Genomic DNA, 14,773 nt, shown 5'->3' on the forward strand with positions numbered 1-14,773 from the left:
CTCCTCAACAAACGGCTCACTCTAAAGCACCACCACAACATGTTGAGTCGTCCACTACAACCATTGGAAGGACAACTGGTCCGAATGCAGACCCCCAAAGGATATGACCAACTTGGGACTGTGAAAGAGGTGAGCAAGGAGCCACGCTCCTACATTATCCAGTCCAACAGGAAGACATACAGGAGGAATTGTCGCCACATCCTTCCTGTTGCAGAGATGCCACCACCACAACTCTACGCAGAGGACCTTGACTCCTAGAACACCAACCCCTCCACAATGGACAGTATTCCCCCCACACCTCAAACACCAGAGCCAAACGCCAGGCAATCCCAACACACATCCTCTCTCCGGCCAACGCCCACTAAGAACAGGTACTATACACAAAACATTCAGGCCACAACTGCAGACCAAACCCAAATGCAGAAAAACCTATGGACTGCTAAAAAAAACAAATAACTCTTTCCTGTGTCTAATGTGGTTTGAGTAATTAGAGTAAACCTGTGATATGTTCATCCACTTAGATTTATTGTTAGATAGCACCAATGAACATTCTCCAGTTCAGTCTAGTTCACAGTCATGTAAGAAGACTTGCTCAATGTTGGATCTGTTCACATGCTTTGTCTTAATAAACCAGCGGTTTATTAACATTTTATCAACTCCACTCTATTAACATTTTATCAACTCCCCTTTTCTCTCATCTGGACTACAGTCGGTGGACAGTACAAGGACAATGATCAGAGATATTATAGGACAGTTGACCTGCACAATAAAAGTGAGGGGGACAAAAAAAATATTTTGAAAAGTGAGGGGGACATGGCGCGCACACTGTGTGCATGATTGCTCATGTTTTGTCTGAAGGCATCAAAAGTGAATGCAGAAATTCTTCCTGAAATTAGTTTTCAAACTTTTCAAAGGTCTGCAGGTTGTTTCCTGTTTCTGTGTGAAGGAATGTGAAGTTGGAGGCGAGGAGAGAAGACGAAAAAAACTCCTGATCAATACCATCAATACCTAATGGTGTTCAAACTGAAGACTGATTAAAGACAGAGGGAGGATAAGAGATCCCGTGAATGTAAGAAGACAGGACAGGAAACACAGGAAACAATCTGGAAGAAAATCTTTCTTTTTTTTATTAACCTTCATTTATTCAGGCAAGTTTCAGAGGAAGCCTCTCTTTTGCAGGAACACTCTGATCACATTCATATAGTTACACACATTCACACCTGGAAGCTGCCCAGTACAACCACAGTCTGCTGGCCACTGAGCACCTTCACATGCTGTTTTTTCACTTTCCCCAGCCAGATTTATCCCCGGTCCGGGGATTGAACGAAAGACCTTCTGGTCACAAGCTTGCTTCTTTTATCTCAGCTGTGGCTTAGTGGTAGAGTGGGTTGTCCACTAATTGGAAGGTTGCCGGTTTGATCCCGGCTTCCCCCAGCCCACGTGTCCTTGGGCAAGATACTGAACCCCAAATTGTTCCAGAGGGTTGTACCTTTGGTGTGTGAGAGAGAGAAAAAAAGGTTCTTTTTGTGCTTCTGATGAGCAGTTGGCACCTGCCATCAGTGCATGAATGGGGTGAATGTATGTGATAGGTAGTGTGAAGCACTTTCAGTGGTCGGAAGACTAGAAAGGTGCTAAACAAGTACAGTCCATATACCAATTGCTGTGCTTTTACTGCTTCACTCGTCATTTTTTTATACTAAAATTAAAAGTGAATCATTGAACACAGTTAACTTTACATGTAGAATTACAACTTTAATCATTATTCACCTTTAAATTATGAACAGAACTGATCTTTTATGTTTTTAGAATGAATGAGATGAAAACATCAGATCAAATATCAGATGGAAACAGAAACTGTCAAAACGTTAGAGATCTGAGATTAAAGGAAGAGATTGATCGGCTTCTCTGTGATCAGACTCGTTAAAACTGTTCTGATCTGAACTCATGATGATGTTAGTTAAGAGAGAAAAAGAGTGTGTGTGTGTGTGTGTGTAAACCCAGCATTTAATTAGTCAGACAGAAACACAGAGAGGTGAGGTACAGAATTCTATAATTGAATTTTAGGTGAAGATGTTTAAAGAAAGTGAATATTATGTTTGAATTATTCACACTTTTTAGTTTAAATTTTTAAGATTTTCATCATTTCAAACCTCATTTTTGATATTATTTATGGTGGCCATTTTTTCAACAGTAGCCATTCAATGTATTTACATTTTGTAATTACCTTTCTATTTAGTAGTTTTCATTGTTGGTGGCAGAGTCTGCCATTCCTGCACTGGATCCAAGCTTTTATCCTTAAAAAGCCACAGGAAATGCAATGACTTGTCATTGAGGTTAGCCCTGACCGCCATTGATCACTAAAAACATCTACAAAACAAGACAACAGTAATTTGTGGCATTTTTTTGGTCATTTTTAATTTATTTTGCACGGATGGTAGAAGAAACAACTGTTAGATGAAGACAGGTGACAGACTGCACACCTCCAACTCCTCATCAAGGTAAAGTACACCTACTATTATGTCATGTGCATAGCATGAGATCAGATCATGGTTGCGCACAGCTTGAAGGAAATTATTGACTTTCTTCTTAATGTGCCTTTTTCCTAGCAGACAGTTTGACTCATCATAGCAGGAAAAGCACACGTGTTACTAATAACATAAACAATGGCTCTGTTATATTTAAGTGTATCAGTCAGCTATGTCAGTGAGCCAGCATGCACAATGACAGGGCCTGAAAATGGAAGCGAAATGGATCACAGTCTTTATTAATGTTATCAATTACACCTGTGGTTATTCTACATGTCAAAAATGTCTGCTGTGAAAAAGGTCTATTAAAACAACAATCAATCCCCTCAGCCAACAGTTTGTTTGGTTGCGTTGTAAACAGATACATAAATAGCTCTTGTATTTCTGACAGAGTTGCTGCTGAAGGTGTGTATGCTGCCACCAGTGGTTGTAACGCATGTGATTTCCAACAGATCTCTGTGACCAGTATTAAACGAGTACTCCACAGATTTAGTGTTGCACTCCAATAACATTGCCAGTCTCACGGTGGACAGTTTAAAAAAAGGATCAAAATTGGTGCAGCAGAACCAGAGATCCACACATTCTTCTTCCTTGCAAATGCTTGGCACCTACATTATCCAAAATGACTGCCGACAATTCAGGTGGCTTATGTTAGCAAACTTTACATAGATATTACTGTGTAATTGACACTACTGAGTCTGTCTTCTAACATGACTCTTCTCCACTTGTACTACTGGTACACCATGTTTTAGCATTTAGCATTATCTCATAATTGCCACTTGTGGCCACTGTTCAGCTAAGGTTATCTGATCTTACTTTAAAACACAGGTGTCACCATAACAACCAGGACAGATTTTTTTGAGGGGACATAACATTTATGTGTTTTATATTATATATAGAAAACGTATACATCTTAATCACTAGGCAGTGAGGACGCCCCAGGACTGAAATGTTTTTTTAAAGAAAAGTGTCATCAAATAACTGAAGATATCCTTGCAGAATGTGTGACAGGTGCATTGGAGGGCAGCACAACTTAAGTGAAAAACTCCTAAAAACTGTCTCTCTTACTGCTGGTTTATTTACTTAATACAACATTTCAGTCTAAACAAATGTCATCAGGGAGGAAGCTTAAGTTTAAAGAAATTAATATGGAGAATAAAACAGGAGCACAGATATTTGACACCCGCCGTCTCACTTTCATCTTTATTGGACACAAAGTCAACAACAACACATTTTAACACAACACGTTATATATATGATGCACAGTAGATTCAGCCTGCTCTGTGTTACATCAAGGGAAGCTTATATACATGCACTACATCACACACACTCTTAAATATTTAGGCTGAGTTTGCTGTATAAACAAAACCTAATCAAATTAACAAAATTAATAAGAAAAATTGCTGATTCAATTTAGTGTGAAATTCAGAAATTAATGTTTGCTTTTGAAAACTAACTAAACACTTTTCTTTTTAAAACACAATCAGATATGTATCAGATATATTCAGTCAGAGACAGACTGAAGAAGCTGTTTTACATGTTCAATTTCACAGGAAACGGGGAGGAATATTGAGAAAAAGAAAACTGGAGAAACAAAGGGACCTAAAAATGTATTCGTATTTATCATTTTTATATTCAAGATTCACAGAACAGCGTCACTTTTTCAAAAATAATCTTTACAGTGCTGCAAAGATCAATTTAACAAATGTATCAGTAACTGCACCACATATTTTTTCCATATCGCTGTATTTGAAGAAAAACCATATGGTTCTTTGAGACATTTCAGTTCATTACCTTCACCAAAGAACCATTTTTTTCTGGGTGGATGACCTGATCTTCCTCACTTGTTACTTACTCTTCAGCTCTTCCTCTCTGCCTTCTTTATTTTTCTCACCTTTCCTCCCCCGAGAGGCTGCCAAAAACATATTTTCTCAAACTGCTTAGAGTGGTGGAGAAAACGAAAGATTAAGATCTCAAAGCTGTCTGGACTTGATGGACTTGACGAGTTGCTGGATATTTTTTTTGAAGAGAGGGAGAACTTGTAAAAAGCTTTGACACGCTCGGGTTTACAGGTGTGTAACAGTGTTAGAAGCTTTCTGACAGCACTAATAAAACTGACAAGAGATGGAGGAAGGAGAGGAGGACATAGAAGAGGACGGAGGAAAGGAAAGTAGCAGTGGAAAATATAAAATTAAAGCTAGTAAAGTGTTTTGTAAAATTCACGTGCGTCAAATTCTTCCAACATATGTGAGCCACTTCCAAGAGTCACAAAAATCAAAGTAAAAACATCTAAACTGACAGAAAACTGTCACTCTATAAATATCATTATATATATATATATATATATTTCTCTGAGCACTAAACTGAGCACTAAAATACTGACAACATTTTAAAGCAAGAAGGTCCTGACCAACAGTTAAGGTATAATGTGCAAAATCGTGTTGCCAACCATAAAGAGTTAAATTATGTGGTCAAAATTGTGTTTTGTTGCACCTGTAACTAAACCTAACAGTGATGTCATGGTGTACTGACACACCCTGGAGTACACTTCTATATCACTTAAGCAAGGTGAGAAGATAAATCACTGGAACAAAAACAGCTGCTGTTAAATTGCTCTTTAAACAGATTATGCTGTTAAAGCTGTTAGCATTCCTTATTAGAAGCAATGGGTATGGTTACTTCCAGGCTATCTAGCTACTTCATGCCTTGTTGTACCCGCTGTTATTAATAAGGAATGTTAGCAGCATTTAAGAGAACAGATGCAGTCTTCTTTTACGCTGCAAGAAAATAAAAACAACAAATATTAAACTGTAAATGTGTTCCATTAATAACCTATTGTTTCTCTCAATAAAAAGGACAATAAAGATCTCAATCAAACACCTACAGATGTAAATTTTGTCCTGCTTTTCTATTTCTTCATGTTAAATGTTAGACTTTTCCATTTTTTGGCCCTTTTAGCTAATCATAAATAAGATGGGCCAGTTGATCTTTGTTAAAACTAAAAGAAAATGCAAAAAGTCACTTCTCATTATCCAAGTGGCTGATGTTTTAAAAATGTCAAAATATAAAGTTTTAAATCATCTTAAACAGGAAATTCCCTCATTTTAAGAACTAGTCAGTACCAGGCAGACAGTCACATTAGCCACAAAAAATACATCAAACAGGATCGAAGCTCACTGTACAAGATTAACAGACTACATTACGCAGCAGTTCTGATGATATATATATACTGTATATGTACACATTTATATCAAGAGATACCCTCCCAAAACTCAGATGGGCGTAGGATGAATGAAAGAGAAAAGCTGCAAGACAAAGAGAAGTCTTCACATCTATCAGAGAAATATAAAGCGTCATAATTTGCAAACACACAATCCCCAAGTTGGATGGATAATTATCAAAATATGTTTTGCCCCTTACCAAATAGTACCAGGTACTAATGGGCCATAGAAACTAAACTGAGTTAGGACCTGTACCCTTTTGTTGAACCATACAGTGTTGCTGTTATCCCCTTAAAATGTGACCAAAATAATTATTTGCTTTAGTTTTTGTTATTTTTTAAATATCTGCAGTGAGTAATACTGCACCTCCAGTGTCTAAAGATTTACTGTGATTGTCCTTTTAGGATGAGCAGTCTTAAGTGAGAATGTGGGTTTGTGAAAATACACTTGGGTGTAAACACATACACACAAATTTCTGCGTGAAGCTCAGAGACGATGGAAAAGCTTCCAAGGTGTCACAAAGTAAAAGCAAACACCAAAGTACTCACACACACGCAAACACACCTATGCAGTTTGAAATGTGAAGTGTGTACTTGTTTAACAGAGGTCAGAGAGTACCAAAGCCTTTAAGAGGGCAGTGGAGAATTTCTTTGAAACATTTTACATTTATTTATTTTATTTATATAGCGCCAATTCATAACAGAAGTTATCTCATTGCACTTTTTATATAGAGCAGGTTTAGACTGTACTCTTTATAATTTTATTTACAGAGACCAGTCTACTAGAAATAATTAATTCCAGCAATGAAAACTGAAGCAGAAAATGGGAAAAAAGGGGTAAGACTGATTCATTTTGAGTACTTGTGTTAAATCCATGTTCCAATATGTGTTTCTGCAAAGTGAATCCACAAATACCTGCAATAAATTGCAAACATTTAAAAATAAGATGCTGTTATTTAGTACCAAAATAAACTAAAAACTAGGTGGGAAGCCAAAAGGCAGTGAGTCAAAGGCTGACTTTAAATAAACAGCAACAGTTGGTACCCAAAATGGCTGCAGCAAGATAGTGACAGAGGAGACATCCGGCAAAAACAACAAATAAATAGGAATGCCAAGAAAGTGTTAACAACTAAAAAATGCATCAATGCAAATCATAATGTAAACAAGCCTTTTATCACAGCTTTAAAATATATTACAGAATTAGTTTACTCACAATGATCACTGTGGGAGATAAAACAAAAAATTCATCCCATCCAAACCTGGACCTGAGCTGGGTTTTTACTTTTCTGGCCAAGCTGCAGTTCGATACCTTCAGATTTTTCACGTGAAAATTATTTTCTTAAGACAAATGTTTGAATGAATCTCAGTGAAAACCACCTTTACTGTAAGCTTCGCTTATTTTTAGACTATCAACTGTTGGACTCTAGCTAAAGGTACATATTTGAAACTAAAACTAATCAGATCTGTCAGATACAACAACAGGGGCTCAGCTGGAGATACAGATCTGGTTTAGACCATAAAGCGGTGCTCCTTGCCGTCGTGAGCCATAAGGATGACGTTGCGGTTGGAGGTCCAGATGAGGCGGGCGAGCTTCAGGTGATTCTGGGAGCCTGGGGACACTGGCTGCACCGGAGGTACCTGGTAGGTCTTAATGCAGCGGAGCTGAGGGGCTGAGTTCAACATCCCAATGCTGCCCAGCAGACTGGTATTCATCTGAGGAGGACAAGAAACACATGAAGCTGCGGATAACACTTATATACATTATCCATCAGTCAATCAACACTTCTTCTGGTTAATCAGTTTATCATTTAACCTGTAAAAAGTCAAAAATATTGACAGGGTCCATCAACAGTTACCAGAAGTTATGTTTACAAAAAGCAGCAAATTCTCACACTGGACAAACTTCAACCAAATATAAATCGGTTTAAAAAAATCTAATATCAAAATTGATAATACTATCGCGATTACACCTGGAAATCTGATCAAACATTTAGCAGTTTAAATCAGCTCACTTTCAGATTCTGGATCAGTTTTGGATGAATTCAGTAACTATGGTGACAGGTTTTGTTAATAACTGTTCATAATTTGCTATAGTTGTGATTCATAACTCTGACTGGTTTCTTCTCTATAGCAAAGGCAGCTGAGGCTCATGGGTATCATAGTATTTAGAGCTATCCACCATACAAAAAAATAATTTCTCTGAAATAAAGTTGAAATAATTCAAAATGATCTGGTCATATCATAAACCTGTAGTATGGTTAGATTATCCAGGACACTCCTGTGTGTCTATGTTGAAGAACATTGTGGAGATCATCAAAAGAAAATTTGGAAATGGAAATTTAGTGTGGGGAAACATACTTGTGAAACCAGCAACCTCCCCCACTTTACAACTCTATAATATGGTTCTAACTGTTGCAGATGAGTGTGTTCATAGATCCCATTGCTCATAGTAAGAAGATGAAGAAGCCAATTCATACTTAGCCGCAATGATCTGTGTGATGTATATTTTGTCACCTGCCATGTGCAGCCTCACGTGTGCACCATCTGCACACTTCCAGACATATCCGTGTATGCCAAGGATGGATTACCAACTGGACAAAGCACCACAAGGCCCCAAACGCTCTGGGTTCACTGTGTGATAGTTTGTGGTAATTTGATTAATTGATAAATATAACTGAAATAGTAAGGGCCTTAAGGTGGCTCCTGGATTTTTAACTAATCTCGAGGTTTTGTGTCTGATATGGCTTGTCCACAAAAAAGTTCAATTACCTTGGAAAATATGTCTTCTACTCCTTCTCCCTCATTGAAAAATCCAGTATCTATAAATATGCCCATTTTCTTAATTTCAGAAGTTTATGTGCTGGACAGAAGATGTCTCCAACTTCAATGAAAAGTCCACACATATTCACAAAATCCTGCTTGTATTTTGTCTTTAAAGTGAGCACAGAGAAACTTTCCCCCTTCAGCACATAAATGTAAAAAATAACTCTGCACATACTTCATTCTGCACAGTTATGCTCTAACATCCAAGTGAAGTAACAATAAGCAAAACACATTTTTGTGTGGAGGGGGGACTTAATACTAATACTTTAATATTAATTTCATACTGATCCAATAGTATTCTCATCTGCTCTTTTTGTTTATTTAGATTTATTTTTTGTATTCTTTGGCACCAATAACAAATAATAGACAGATTGGAGGAATCAGAGCTGAAACTTTCCTGCGCAGTTTTTATCTACTTCATCTTCCCTATTCTTAGTACCTAACATACATTCTATACAAACTATACTGTTAATACTTGTAGTGAAAAATAAGTTATTTAACATTTGATAAGAAGACCCTTATCACCAGTTCCTGTTAGTGATGGAATTGACAAACCCTCTGAGGAAACATTGAGTTTAACCCGTGAGGCTTCTGTTGCTCCGTCCTTTCAGGAAGGCAGAGCCTGAAATTGCAAACAGCGAGACTGAAAGAGAGAGAGTGTGTGTCTGTGTGTGTGTGTGTGTGTGTGTAAGAAAAACACAACAAGTAGAAATTCTATCGTTTCCAGAGATGACACTGCCCCTCCCTCACACACACCGACAGAGCGTCTGCCAGCTCATTACCACAGCAGCCGTCTTGTCGGCACGCTAGCAGCGGTTTATGCTTACAGTAATGCCATTAGTGTGTGTGTGTGTGTGTGTGTCTGCAGACAGTCGTGTGAGAGGTCGTAAAGACCTTTCATTCAAAATAACAGTTCTGGGAAGAAGATAAGAAGTGTGTGTCTGTCTGTGTGTATGTGTTTATCATTTACCTGTGTGATTGGTCACCTGACTTTGTATTATTGTTTATTTAAATGTTAGAAGGGGGCCAAGCAGCAAAGCTGCTGCTGGAGCCCTATTGTTTTTGTTCTCATTATTCTTCTTTCTTATTGTTCTCCGCTAAAAGTGCAGAAAAACCCCTAGGACCAAAAGTGATCAAAATTGGCAGGTGGGTTGCAAATTCCACCCACTACTAAGGCACATAAAATTACACTCATTGACCTCAAGGTGGCGCTGTAACAATAACATTTACATTTTCACAATTATCTCAAAAAAACGGCTTGGCTTAAGAGTCAAAATTCTTTCATCACTTTAATCTCTCAATTCATCTGCATCTTTGCTCCAATGGCTTACTGCTCTAAAAATGTCAAATTTTGCAACTTTTTCGCAACTTTCTCAAAATCCTCTTTTCAACAGCTCATCAGAAACCAATCATCCCGAAACTTTGGCAGGATCATCTACAGACTTTGCTGATCTATAGTTATCAAGGAAATTTTGATGCATTAATCCGTTTCAAAATTATACATTTTGAGACCTGCGTCTTTAAGTTCAATTTTACATAAACACTCATATATCAAAATTGGCTTAAGCTATTGTAACCAAACTTGGTGCACGTGTCCGGATGCTAGGCCGGACCTTTGCTGAGCAGTCCTGGGATATTGTGCCACTAGGGGGCACCATAAATGCGAGAAGTTTTTATCTCATAATCGGCTGCATGGATTTGTACAAGATTCGGTTTGTAGGATTAAGGGTCATTACTCAGTTGATGCAGAAAAAATTGGTAATGATTGATTTAAGTGGGCAAGGCTTATTACAACAAATGTCTAGACATTTCACATTCCAAACTAAAAATAAATAAATAAATCACTCACATGTCCTAGAGGGCAGAAATTTTTACAGCACATTCACTGATGTGTGACAAAAGTTTGCCTCACTGCAACCTATGGTCAATTCAGAAGTCTAGCACTATTCAGATGCTACCAAAATTGACACATACCTTCTCTAGATGGTAGATATCAAGTGTTTCAAATGGTGTTCAGATCATTCAAATGGGGAGTCCACAGTGATATTCAGTATCTTGCTGTAATTTCTATGTTATGCACAACATTTTCTCTTTTGCTCAGTGTTGGATCAAACGGCACCAAAATAGTAGACAATACACCTGAAACCAGCAGAATAATGTGTGATTTTATTCTGAATTTTATCACCAACATTTTGACTGTTGTAAGCGCCTTAAGTTTAAATAAAATACCCTCTCTGAACGCTGCATCGATGCATCATAAGCGCACATGCCAAAAACATGGAAAATCTAACCTCTAAAGTAGAAGCACTGCAGGCCAAGAAAGACACTAACCACTGCCTCTGCAGATTGATCGAGCACACTGAATCTACTCTAACAACACAACCAGGTCACGCCTGATGATATTACGACTACTGCAGTGCCCCAATCGCCAAGCCATACTTCAAGGTGTGGGAAAGGCAAAGCCATCCCTGCCAGATGGCACCTGCTGTTCTACGCTGACTACAGCTCCGGGACAACTCAACAAAGGAGTGCCTACAAAGGAATTAGGCCGGGAGCCAGGTCCAGCCATCAGGATGCTTTCTGCTACCTTTTTTTCACTATTATTTCCTATAAGCCTTTACCTTGGGCCATCACAAGTTGATAATGAGCACCCCTAACTAAGGGCCGTTTGGCCTCAGGGGGCCCAAAACCCCTTTTTTGGGACATGTTTCTGGGGAAACGATGTAAATGCAAATATTAAGGTACTACAATTGCATACATAGTCATTCAAGTATGAAATTTGACAAGGAGTATCCTGAAACAAAGGGGAAAGTAGCAAAATAAGATTCTGGGGATTGCTGCCATTCTATTTTAAAATATCACCCACAATATCCCACAAAAGACGAAAATTGACAGGTTCTCATAAAAAATTATTTTCCAGCAATTTATGGTGAATATAACTGCCTCATTTGTATATAGAAAACTTCCAAAGTTTATAAGCTTCAATTTGAGCCCAAGAAGATTTTCTGTCTTTTTTGGAAAGAAGATGAGTTAGTCTTCTCGGAACCTGGTTCAGATGGTGCGACTACAGCTCCTGCCGTGAAAGCCAAGGCTTCTCTGCATTTTACAAGCACATTTTATATGGAGTTTTGAGACAGCTCTTCTCACAATCGCTGGCTAGCAGGTAGCTAGCTAGTTTCTCTCTGCTTGATAATCAGCAGATGGTCATCCAGTTTTACACATTCCTCACAGGTAAGGGGCCTGAAATGAAATCAATGTCCTGAGCACCTTTTTTTCCTCTTTTTTAAACCTTGCAACTGACATGTTGATATGATATAGTTGGCCAACTCTTGCTTAAACGGGACTCTATTTCTCAGGCTTCTAGTCTACTGAGCCTCAGCTAATAGAGAATGTTTTGAAATGAATGTCAGTTTTGGTTTCCTTTTGATTTTACAATTACCCATGCCATTAAATGCAGCCTCAATCCTGTGTATTAAGGCTATAATATGGGTTTGTTGTGTTTTCAGAGACTTGCCAGTTTACTGAGCTTCAGCTAGTGAAGTTTTGTTTTTCTTTGGACGTTATTACTATTCATGTTGTTAAATACAGCCTCAGTCCTGTGTATGAAGGCCATAATATGGGGTTTGTTGTGTTTTTGGACTAGCCAGTATACTGAACTCCAGCTAATGCAACTTTATATTTCTTCTCATGTTATTAGTATCTATCTGTTAAACGCAGCCTCAATCCTGTGTATGAAGGCTACAATATGGGTTTGAATATCAACCACTTGGGATTACGGTTAAGTGTTATGCTCCAGATTGTGTGTCAAAGGGCACTAACATTTAAAGGTAAACAACTTTTAACAAGGTTGTTTTTTATACACTCACACCTTTGCACTCCTGACAACTTTACCCTTACTTTTTTTATGTTCCATGTACGTTTAATCCTTTGTCTGTGCTAAGGGTACATTGAAACGTACAAAGATTCTAGATTTTTTACGCAGGAAACATGTATATATAGCACTATTACAGGAGACACCTCTTCGACCAGTAGGTATTGTCAGATTACAGAACAGAATTTACAAGCTAGTGACTGCTTTAGGAGATGGCTCATGTACTAAGGACATGGTCATTTTGATGAAACGCAAAATTAATATTACACAACCACTTTTTATGAGCCAACTTTCTTCCCACGGATCACCAAAGACCTGTTTCTGAGTGATTACCTTCTTGTTATTGGTGCAGATATTAATACCTTTTTTGATAGTATCTTAGACAGGACAAATACCTCAGTGTCCACCACTCAAACAGCCTCTTTCAAATCATTATGTCACCTCTTTAAAGATTTGAACCTAGTAGATATATGGCGACTGCAGAACCCAACAGCTAGGTACTATGCATACTTTCCCCCCATTATAAAATGTCTTCCAGAATAGATTATATTCCATCTTCTGCTCAATTATATCAAGCTGCAGAATCTATAGATTTCTTGCTGCGGCATCTATCAAATCATAATCCAATTTTGGCCACTTTCAATTTTGAATCCATCAAAGGTAAACCATCCAGATGGAAGTTTAATACCACACTCTTTCAAAACCAAAAATACATTGCTCAGTTGGAGCTGAAACTGACTGAATTTATTGGTTTCAATAGAGAAAATGTATCTGACCCAATGCTGGTATGGGCTTCCATTAAGGGATTTTGACGTTAACAATGCCATTTGGTTCGCCTTGCAACTTAAAAGGTCCAGAGTGCAGCTTATTAGAGTAAGACTTGAAGTGTGACTATAATAGAGAGAAGGTACATAAATTGAAGGGCAAACAAGCAGAACTGAACAATTTGCTGAAATATAGGGTTGAAAATTTAATGCATATAACCAAACACAAATACTACTCAGAAGGGAGCAAAGTTGCCTCTTTGCTCCCTTTCTTAAACATCAGGAGAGCAAGGTGGGTTTTTTTGCTAAACTTTACTCCTCTGAAATGCAACTGTCTCAGGCACAACATGATAATTTCTTCACTGGTCTTCAAGACCTTCCCACTGTCATCAGATGATTCAAAGAGACTAGACGCACCATTTTCTTTGAAACAACAACTCCTGGCTCTGAAATATACCAATAAAGGCCATTCTCCAGGTATTGATGGCCTACCAGCTGAACTGTATCTAGTGCTCTGGGACATTCTGGGCCGAATATGGCTGTCTACATTGAACTATTGAAAAAGGTCACTTCCATAGAGACCTGAATACAGCCCTTATTACAGTGATACCAAAGCCAGGTAAAGAACCATTAGAATGCTTCAGCTATAGACCAATTTTGTTGATCAATGTCGATCTAAAGATATATGTGTTGGGACTCCACAGATGAATTCCTTAATTTGGTTGATTGTTAACTGCATTCTCTTTTGTCCCACAATCCTGAGAGCCACTGAACACAGCATTGGCCAGTCTGACCTGTGACCCGGATGTCACTAGGTCAATAAAAAGGTCAGCGACGCTTTGTTCTCTCTTTCTCCTGGAATCACTGTGGCGGACAGCCATGGCTGTCTCCCTCTCAGTGTCTGCTCACCAGCAGAGACCCACCTCAACCCTCTCCTCCTGGCTTCGCGGTGTAGTCTGCTCGGAGCAGAAACACACAACAAAACCGAAGTTTAGCGCCAACGTCTGCCACACACAAAGCCTGCCAGCTAACTATACACGCTAACAGGAGCACGAAGCAAGTTAACGCTGAGAACATTAACTCTGTAAGGACAACCACAGACAGAGCAACCGGCTTCCTCCGACATCTACAAGCGGACATGACACAGTAACAGATGCTTCCACAGCGGAACCACAATTCTTCCCAGCTTGGTTCGTCTACAACAGCAGCACTAAAGCCACCTCTCTTTCCCTCCCGACGGATGGTAATGTAACAACTGGGCATAGCATAGTGTAACAATGTACGTGGCTAAGCACAGGACTTTTAGTTAATGATGTACATGTACTAATGCTGTTTCTGAGGTTTTGTTGTTGTGATATGTTTATCTGTTAGGTTAATTTGGTAGCCACATGATAAGTTGATGTTAGTTATGTTATGCTCCACACAGACAATCTTTGCATGCTAACTAACTCCTTTTTAACTTGGCACCGTTATCTTAAAGAGACCTCTAATTTGACTTGAACACAACCACACACACGACGGAAAATAACTTTAAAGTTCCCGCTACACTGCAGCTGGATAAAGCTGCAGT

The 14,773-nt window shown here is 38.5% G+C and overlaps 1 protein-coding gene across 3 annotated transcripts in view; it reads right to left on the minus strand.

Annotated features, from left to right (window-relative positions):
• Positions 1 to 3,698: 3,698 nt before the first annotated feature.
• Positions 3,699 to 14,773, minus strand: part of LOC122865207 (WD repeat-containing protein 7) — a 174,773-nt gene continuing 163,698 nt past the window's right edge. For all 3 annotated transcript variants that reach the window (XM_044173313.1, XM_044173312.1, XM_044173314.1), the window contains one exon: positions 3,699 to 7,458. In XM_044173313.1, coding sequence (XP_044029248.1) covers positions 7,255 to 7,458 — 204 coding nt within the window. In that variant the 3' untranslated portion in view covers positions 3,699 to 7,254. The remainder of the gene's footprint in view (positions 7,459 to 14,773) is intronic.

The sequence above is a fragment of the Siniperca chuatsi genome, linkage group LG18 (genome assembly GCF_020085105.1).
Source record: "Siniperca chuatsi isolate FFG_IHB_CAS linkage group LG18, ASM2008510v1, whole genome shotgun sequence".
Classification (NCBI taxonomy): Eukaryota; Metazoa; Chordata; class Actinopteri; order Centrarchiformes; family Sinipercidae; genus Siniperca; species Siniperca chuatsi.